The 10000-nt window shown below is 35.5% G+C and overlaps 1 protein-coding gene and 1 long non-coding RNA gene across 2 annotated transcripts in view; both read left to right on the forward strand.

Annotated features, from left to right (window-relative positions):
* LOC137643587 (nuclear receptor subfamily 2 group E member 1-like) overlaps positions 1-4215 on the forward strand; it is a 6183-nt gene extending 1968 nt beyond the window's left edge. The window contains exons 2-5 of the mRNA XM_068376312.1: positions 848-982; positions 1938-2181; positions 2820-2961; positions 3101-4215. Of these exons, the coding sequence (XP_068232413.1) occupies positions 848-982; positions 1938-2181; positions 2820-2961; positions 3101-3242 (663 nt within the window). The 3' untranslated portion in view covers positions 3243-4215. The remainder of the gene's footprint in view (positions 1-847; positions 983-1937; positions 2182-2819; positions 2962-3100) is intronic.
* LOC137643934 (uncharacterized) overlaps positions 1-10000 on the forward strand; it is a 132774-nt gene that overhangs the window by 65824 nt on the left and 56950 nt on the right. The gene's annotated exons all lie outside the window — the stretch shown is intronic.

Consider the following 10000-nt stretch of genomic DNA (forward strand, 5'->3'; position numbering starts at 1 on the left):
ATGCGCAGACTTCATTAAACCAAATAAGCCAAAAGATAATTTCAGAAAGTGCCTAAGTTATATAAGAGGAAAATTAAAGCCGCAATACTGAGTGTACTTAAGTTAGTGTAAATTAAAAGGGAAAGGATGAGACCCTAATGAAGTATCTGTCAAAGATCACAACCTTGTAGGATCCAAAATAGCTAGCAATCTAGAAGCAAGGAAGCTAGTAGGATAACATATATAAGTCTATAAGTCTAATAATTATATTTCCAATTGAACATTGAATGTCCTTTTGTTTATTCAGTCCTTATAAGTTGATCTACCATTTATTTATTCAGTTCTTCTAAGTGGATTCAGTCCTTTTAAGTGGATCTACCATTTATTTATTCAGTCCTTCTAAGTGGATTCAGTACTTTTAAGTGGATCTACCATTTATTTATTCAGTCCTTCTAAGTGGATTCAGTCCTTTTAAGTTGATCTACCATTTATTTATTCAGTCCTTCTCAGTAGATTCAATCCTTCAAAGTGGATTCAGCTCTTCTAAGTGCATCTACCATTTATGTATTCAGTTCTTCTAAGTTTATCTACCATTATTTATTCAGTCCTTCACAGTAGATTCAATCCTTCTAAGTGGATTCAGCTCTTCTAAGTGCATCTACCATTTATGTATTCAGTTCATCTAAGTTTATTTACCATTTATGTATTCAGTTCTTCTAAGTGGATTCAGTCCTTATAAGTGGACCAACCATATTTTATTTAGTCCTTCTAAGTGGACTCAATCCTTCTAAGTGGATTCGGTTCTAAGTGAATCTACCATTATTTCATTCAGTCCTCCTAAATTGATCTACCATTTTTTTTTTCGCAGTATCCGCATGAACTAGGCCTCCCGCTGTTCAGTTGTAGCGATAGCGTGTGCGAAACGGCCGCCAGGTTGCTCTTCATGAACGTGCGCTGGGCCAAACACCTGCCCGCTTACGCAGCCCTTCCTTACAGAGATCAGGTGAGGATGAAAACCCTAGGGGAATGATGGGAAATTCACCCTTGTTTTTCTTTCCTATGTGGCATAGCTCTGTCTTCTTACGATACCACTGAGAAATTTTTTAATGTAACTACATAATTTCGGGTAAAATATTACAATACAATAAGTTTTTTTTGAACAGTAATACACGTTCGTGCGCGCGCGCGCACACACATACACACACATATATATATATATAATGTGTATATATACATATATATATATATAATGTATATATATATATATATATATATATATATATATATATATATATATATATATATATATATATATATATATATATATATATATTTATATATATAGGGCATGTGTAGTAAGAGCCATTTATTTTAGTGTACTATTAGTTCAGTTTCTTTCCTTTACTCTCTTTTTCTCTCTCACACACACACACGTATATATATATATATATATATATATATATATATATATATATATATATATATATATATATATATATATATATTATGTCCGTGTGCGTGTGTGTGAGGGAGAGAGAAAGAGAGCAAAGAGAAGAAACTGAGCTACGGATATGATAGAATAACTGTCCTTCGCTACAAACGCTAAAATATCTCATTACTTTATTAAATCCTAGCAGTAGTAACTTTTTCCTGATATTACCATTATTATTCACATATTATCAACAGCTGATTAATATAAAGAACCTATTAGAATTCTTAAATTTATCAAAATTTTCTATTTCACTATAAAGCACACACGAACATAGTGAAATCTCTGTTTTTCTCTATTGGAGCCCTTGGGCTTATGGCATCTTGCTTTTCCAACTAGGGTTGTAGCTTAGCTAATAATAATAATAATAATAATAATAATAATAATAATAATAATAATAATAATAATAATAATAATCACAAATGATTGAATCTAACGCCTTCTTTCCTTCCACCTGTTATCTCACCAGCTGACGCTGCTCGAATGGGGATGGAAGGAGCTGTTCGTGCTCTCAGCTGCCCAGTTTTTGCTGCCCGTCGAAGTCGCCTCATCGCTGGCATCCTGTGGCCTCTCCTCGGAGACCTCCAACGCCTTCTTGGTCCCCATCCTGCGGGACATCAAGCTCTTCCAAGATATCATCGCCAAGTTCAAGGAAATGTGCGTCGACCCGACGGAATACGCTTGTCTGAAGGCCATTGTCCTTTTCAAAACAGGTGAGAGGGTTGTTCTACAAGGGCCCATTCCTTGATTCAATATTGCCAAGATTCTTGGACAGGATGTGTTGTACTATGATAGACGATGATTGAATATTGGGACTCTTCTCTATCCTTGCCAAGATTTTTGGGCAGGATGTGTTACCCTATGATAGTCGTTGATTGAATACTGACACTCTCTTCTCAGTCCTTGCCAAGTTTGTTTGTATACAAAACTGGTAAACAGGAGTCGAGTGCGAAGTTAATGGAATGAGAAGCTAGATTATGGCCTCCATTTTCTTATTTCAGTGGATTTGTTAAAGTCCCGTGATCAAATTAGTTTATGGTCTCAATCCTGCCAAATAGAAAACAGCAGTTTTTTTTTTTTTTTAATTATCCTAAATCAAAGGAAATTCATGATTTTATTCACTATAGGAGTGCAGACAGCCAACAATTAGAAGGTCAACTGATACAAAACTCCGGGCCATTTAAAAAAAAAAATACAATAATTTGGAAATGACAAAACAATCAATAGATAAATATACCTTAAGAAATTCATACTATAAGTCATCTGTAAGTTGATGAATACAAAACAAAATCTAATCTAATTTTTTTCCCTCTTCCAATCCTTTCTCTGAATATCTGCGCGCGCTTCTCAGTGTGGGAAAAAGGCAGCGGACCAGCAGGAAGAGAAGTTACGACTGAGCTGAGAGACGTCACAGCAGTGGCCGCTTTGCAGGATCAAGCACAGCTCGCTCTGAGCAAGTACATCACCACTGCCTATCCTTCGCAACCCTTCAGGTAAATACGCAGTTTCTCAAGTCATATATTTCTTTAATAAGTCATGAAATTCATTGATTACAGAGGAATTTGTATATTGTTCCATGGAAGTTTGTAGCTTAGCTAGTAACAATAATATCATCTTACTTTATCCTTGAAGATTTGGTAAATTACTTCTACTGCTGCCATCACTAAGAGCTGTTGGAACCCCAGCCATTGTAGAGCTGTTCTTCCGTCGCACTATCGGCTCCATCCCCATCGAGAGAATCGTCTGTGACATGTACAAGACGGTGGATTTCTGATACGTGTTAAGATGTTTGTCTGAGACATGTACAAGATGGTGGACTTCCGATACGTGTCAAGGTGTTCGTCTGACATGTACGAGACGGTGGACTTCTGATACGTGTCGAGATGTTCGTCTGAGACATGTACAAGACGGTGGACTTCTCATACGTGTCGAGATGTTCGTCTGAGACATGTACAAGACGGTGGACTTCTGATACGTGTCAAGATGTTCGTCTGAGACATGTACAAGATGGTGGACTTCTGATACGTGTCAAGATGTTTGTCCGAGACATGTAGAAGACGGTGGACTCCTGATACATGTCTAGATGTCCGTCTGACATGTACAAGATGGTGGACTTCTGATACATGTCAAGATGTTCATCTGAGACATGTACAGTCATTAGACAGACACAAACATGAGGGTCGTATCTACGACATGGTCATACTATGAAAGACAATTAATGAAATGTAGAAAAATAGTGGACTTATGTCGAAGTGTGGAAGATGAACTCATGATAAATAAGGTCAAAGTCTGTGATAAATACAGAATGTGGAATTCTGATAAGCGCGGAGATACCGATAAGGTTATCGTCTACGATATGTACCACGAAAGGACTTCTGGCATTTATAACAAGTAAAAAATGAAGGAAACAAGATACAAACGAATGACCTATATGACACCCTCCATTTACTAGAGTATTGCTTCTCATTTGAGCCATATGAACACCCTTTTACAAAAGAGTGATGCTTCTCATTTAACCTATGAAAACCTCCCAGAACTGAAGTGATACTTCTCATTTGAGCTATGAAAACCTCCCAGTACTGAAGTGATGCTTCTCTTTTGAGCTATAAAAACCTCCCTTTAGTGAAGTCATGCTTCTCATTTGAGCTATGAAAACCTCCCAGTACTGAAGAGATGCTTCTCATTTGAGCTATGAAAACCTCCCAGTACTGAAGTGATGCTTCTCTTTTGAGCTATAAAAACCTCCCGTTAGTGAAGTCATGCTTCTCATTTGAGCTATGAAAACCTCCCAGTACTGAAGTGATGCTTCTCTTTTGAGCTATAAAAAACCTCCCTTTACTGAAGTGATGCTTCTCATTTGAGCTATAAAAACCTCCCAGTACTGAAGAGTGATGCTTCTCATATGAACACCACCCAAGAGCTTTCTCGACAAACTTATTCGAACCTGTTGCCTTAGATTTACATATTATGGTATAGTTTATGTGTACATATGTATATTTATATATGAATGAATTTGTTTGATTTTGAAAAGCGTGTCTGCTATTCCGATGACAGATTATTATAACTTTGTAGATAACGCTGAATCGGAATATTTATATATTACAGACTTATATAGATGTAGATAAACATAAATACAGACATACTACAGGAAAATTCATAAATTAAAATCTTGGATAGATAGGTAGATATAGATAGATAGATAGACAGATGGATAGATAGATTAATAGATAGACAACACGATAAAACAATTAGGTTAATATTTTGTATAATACAGTATTTAGAACAAGGTCTAATCAAATGGTATTATAGAAATTAACCATAATATAAAGAGAGAGAGAGAGAGAGAGAGAGAGAGAGAGAGAGAGAGAGAGAGAGAGAGAGAGAGAGAGAGAGAGATAAATCCGCTGAGAAAAACAACATCGTACATCGGGCATGTAAATAAAAATCTGAGGCTTTCGTACGTTGTTAGATAACTCTCTTTTATTATCTAAATAATTCTCTCTCTCTCTCTCTCTCTCTCTCTCTCTCGTCCATAAGTGCCTATATATCAAGGTATACAGATATTGAATATATAAAAATTGTACATTTATCCTTATATTTTTTTCTGTACATAAATAAAAATGTGAAATGCTTTTTATGTTTCATGAAATGACCTTTTTATTGAACATTTCCTTGGCTTCAAGGCTTAGGAGATTTCTCCAATATATATATATATATATATATATATATATATATATATATATATATATATATATATATATATATATATATATATATATATATATATATATATACATATATATGTATATATATACATATATATATAGTTAAAACTTTATCAAAAGGTAATTTATAATGTAACTATCAACAGTTACATTTCAAACAAAATAACTAATAAAATAAAGCATTGATTACTTTTACATTTAAATATATACTATCAGTGTTTTAGCGTTCATGTAGAGTTTAATATATACATATATACGTATAAATATAAATCTATATGTGTATATATAAACACACACATATAATATATATATATATATATATATATATATATATATATATATATATATATATATATATATATATATATATATATATATGCCAGAGACGTTGAATTCCTACAAACATAAAATTCACAGTCTCCCGATTCCTGATTAGGGTTGTGGTGGCCGATGTGGTAACGTCCCTGACTGGTGGTCGCTAGACTGGGGTTTGACCCGCTCAAACTCGTTAGTTCCTTTGGTCACTGCAAACTCAACATCCTCGTGAGCTAAGGATGGGGGTTTTGGGGAAGTCTATAGATCTATCTGCTGAGTCATCAGCAGCCATTGCCTCGCCCTCCTTGATCCTAGCTTGGGGGGAGAAGGGTCTTGGGAGCTGATCATATGGTCAATCTCTAGGGCATTGCCTTGCTTAATAGGGCAATGTCACTGTCCCTTGCCTCTGCCATTCATGAGTGGCCTTTAAACCTAACCCTTTTTTTCTAACATCTGTGCCACCCACTCCCACCTGTTCAGCTCACTCCAGGTTTTCTTAAAACTTTCTGAATTCTTCCCAAAATCATAACATTTCAAAGTTTTCTGATTCACTCCTTCACATATGATAAATTTTTCTTAACCTCCATACATCTAATATTTTCAATGCCTATTACACCACATCTACTAAGCGAACGTTTGTTCTCAGCAGATTCATCATGATTTTCTTTCTGCTTTACTATACTCTCACACTAACTTTCATATTGGTGAGTTGGCTCAACAATTTCTTAAAACATTCCCCGTTAGACTTTTATTTTCTATACAAGCCTTCTATCAATTATTTGAAGCTATCCCAATATATTCCTTGCTTCTCCTTTGTCAATTCTTCTCTTTTCAATATTCAGTCTGTTATAATAATACATTAATTAATGAAATTCATCAATTCTTCTTATTTTCATATCAACCTCTACACCATTTTCATGTCTTCTCTTTATCCCTGTATCGTTAAGATGGCTAAAACTCACTACATAATCATTCTGGTTAAGCAGATATTTTCATACTCTTTTGTGAGTTTCTGTAGTTTCTCTTCACTATTCCCAATCAGTTCTCTAACTTCTGCAAACAACAACCCATCCACAACCAGTTCAGGATTGATTTTTCCATTCAACGACTTTGTACAGACATCTAAATATTTATTTCTCACACCTCTCTATCCACAAAGATGTTAAAACTACAGAGAAGTTACAAGCCCTCGTCTCAGACACACACACACACACACACACAAAGACGACACTTTTTATCTACGTACTCGAATACAAACTTTACTACCAACAGCTCTCTACACTTTTTCGCCGACAGTTTTTTTTTTTTTTTTCTTTTTACATATATCTCTCATATCTGCTCCTCAACTTATTTCAACCCACTATATTCTTCTTTTACAAATTGTGCTGCCCCCAAAGGCAGCGGCATAATGACACTTTATGAACAGCAAAGAAAATTTACAATATAAAGATTCTAAGAATTTCTTGAATGGACAGTAAAATAGTAATGAATACGCGATAAGGATATTATTATTATTATTATTATTATTATTATTATTATTATTATTATTATTATCATCATCATTTTTACTTGCTAAGCTTCAACCCTAGTTGGAAAAGCAGGATGCTATAAGCCCCGGGGATCCATCAGGGAAAAAAGCCCAGTGAGAAAAGGAAAGAAGGGAAAATAGCCCAGTGAGAAAAGGAAACAAGGGAAAATAAAATATTTTATGAACAGTAAAAAACATTAACTTGAATATTTCCTTTATAAACAATAAGAACTTTAAAAAACAAAAGGAAGAGAAATAATATTAAATAGTGTGCCGCAGTATACCCTAAAGCAAGAGAACTCTAACCCCAGACAGTGAAAGACCATGGTACAGAGGCTATGACACTCCCCAAGACAAGAGGATAATAGTTTGATTTTGGAGTTTCCTTCTCCTAGAAGAGCTGCTTAACACTATGTTAGCCTAAAGACGCATGGTAATGAATGCCATGAAACATATAATAGTCATAAATACCTCAAAAGTCGTAAATTAAAAAAAAAAAAAATATTCCACTGTGCCAACCATTACGAGTAAAATCACAAATAAAACATAGTAAGCACAAATATAAGTATTTAGTTTTAGATTATAGGTGAATATTTCTGCATAACCAACAGCTCTCAAAAACCCACATATTTATCATTTAATATCCATCCAACAGGATATTTAATATAGACTGGTCATAAAAACCATGTCCATAAATAATTCCTTGAAAATACATTATTATTATTATTATTATTATTATTATTATTATTATTATTACTACTACTACTACTAGCTAAGCTACAACCCTAGATGGGAAAACAAGATGCTATAAGCCCAAGGGCTCCAAAAGGAAAAAATAGCCCAGTATGGAAAGGAAATAAGGAAATAAATAAATCTTATGAGAAGTAATGAAAATATAAAAATAAATTATTTTAAAAACCATAAAATTAAAACATATCTTTCATATATAAAATATAAAAATATTTATGTCTGCCTGTTCAACATAAAAAAACATTTGCTGTAAGTTTGAACTTTTGAAGTTCTACCGATTCAACTACCCGATTAGGAAGATCATTCCACAACTTGGTCACAGCTGGAATAAAACATCTAGAATATTGTGAAGAATCAAGGTTGAGAGTAACTTATATAAAGTAAATGTAGGAGACTAAAAGAAGTATATTTTAAAAAACATGAGCTAGATTCATAGGCTGTAAAGGTGTTGGAAACATATCTATCAGAGACGTTTATAAAGTTGCTTCAGTACCATGTCGAAGTCATTGTAGGAATTATCGTTATGGTGATATTATAGACGACACGTCAATTCAATAGAGGATCCAGGAATTGTACCAAATATAAAATTTAGAAAAACACACACTCTCTCTCTCTCTCTCTCTCTCTCTCTCTCTCTCTCTCTCTCTCTCTCTCTCTCTCTCTCTCTCTCTCTCTCTCTCTCTGTTACAAATATCAAACGATTTCGAAAGCGAGTTAAAAGAGCTAATTATCACCGACAATACTTGTCTAAAAATTCCAACTTTGAAGACCAACCTCAGCAAAGGGGGACCCCTCTCTCTCTCTCTCTCTCTCTCTCTCTCTCTCTCTCTCTCTCTCTCTCTCTCTCTCTCTCTCTCTCATACAAATATCAAATGGTTTCGAAAGCTAATAAAAAACAATTAATTTTCAACCGATAAAATTTCAAAGTTGAAGACAAAAAGCGAATTCGAAAGCGAATAAAAACAGCTAATTATCACCGACAAAATTTCAACTTTGAAGACCAACCTCTGAAAAGGGTACTTCAGTAGCACCTCTCTCTCTCTCTCTCTCTCTCTCTCTCCTCTCTCTCTCTCTCTCCTCTCTCTCTCTCTCTCTCTCTCTCTCAGTTGCAAATATTAAAAGATTTCCAAGAGAATAAAAACAGCTAACTATCACCGGAAAAATTTCAACTTTGAAGACCAACCACTGAAAAGGGTACTTCAGTAGCACCTCTCTCTCTCTCTCTCTCTCTCTCTCTCTCCTCTCTCTCTCTCGTCTCTCTCTCTCTCTCTCTCTCTCTCTCTCAAAACCGACGACTAGACGACTCCCAACGACTTGGCCGACCTTCGTTTTTTCCGTTGACATTCGTCTTGGATTGTTGTGCTCCGAGGACTAGGCTATGTGAACCTGTTGAACAACATAGGGACCTCTGAGAACGGGGGCCCAAGGGTTCCCTGCCCTTAAAAGTCTAAAAGTCTTGACTCTGAAGGGGGTTTGTAATGACGAAGGGCTCCAACAATGGCCGGCGGTACTCGATCGCTCTTTTTGGAGATGATGAAAACCGTGAACAAGAGAGAGCCTTCGCTCTCTGCTCTTTGCTCTTTTCCTCTGCTCTCTTTCCAGCTTCTCAGGTTGCACTAGGGAGAGAAAAAAAGAAAAGGGGGGGAGGAGAGTGTATAGGGGGGGTGTGCTCCCCGTCGAGTGATTGTCCCACCCGGGGGAGAGGGGGAGGGGGAGATGCCTTTGAAGAGGCAAAAGGTCCGTCGGCGCTTTCACAATGCCTGTGACTCTATTGGAAAGAAATGGCTTCTCTTCTGGTGGATGAGATTTACAAAAAGAAGTATGATATGGCCTTTATTATCTACGGTCTTTTGAATGAGCCAGAGGGACAGATAGACAGACAGACAGACACACACACACACACAGAGGCAGGCACAGGCAGGAAGTCTCGGGCACAAAATAAACAACTTGTAGTGAACTTTGTACAAATGGTGTCTCTTAAAAGTTTCAGTTGTATTCATGCCTTTTAAAAAGTTCCTCATATGGAGTTCTCATCTTCCTTCTGTGTTCCTTTATTTCATTACGTAATTTCATCTTTTAATCTTTTAAAATTCAATCTTCTAAACATAGTGGGAATTGTTAGAGTTCTCTTGCTTGAGGGTACATTCGAGCATACTATTCTAATTTCTCTTCCTCTTGTTTTGTTTGTTTATACTTTATATAAGTAATATTTAT

The sequence above is a fragment of the Palaemon carinicauda genome, chromosome 7 (genome assembly GCF_036898095.1).
Source record: "Palaemon carinicauda isolate YSFRI2023 chromosome 7, ASM3689809v2, whole genome shotgun sequence".
Lineage (NCBI taxonomy): Eukaryota > Metazoa > Arthropoda > Malacostraca > Decapoda > Palaemonidae > Palaemon > Palaemon carinicauda.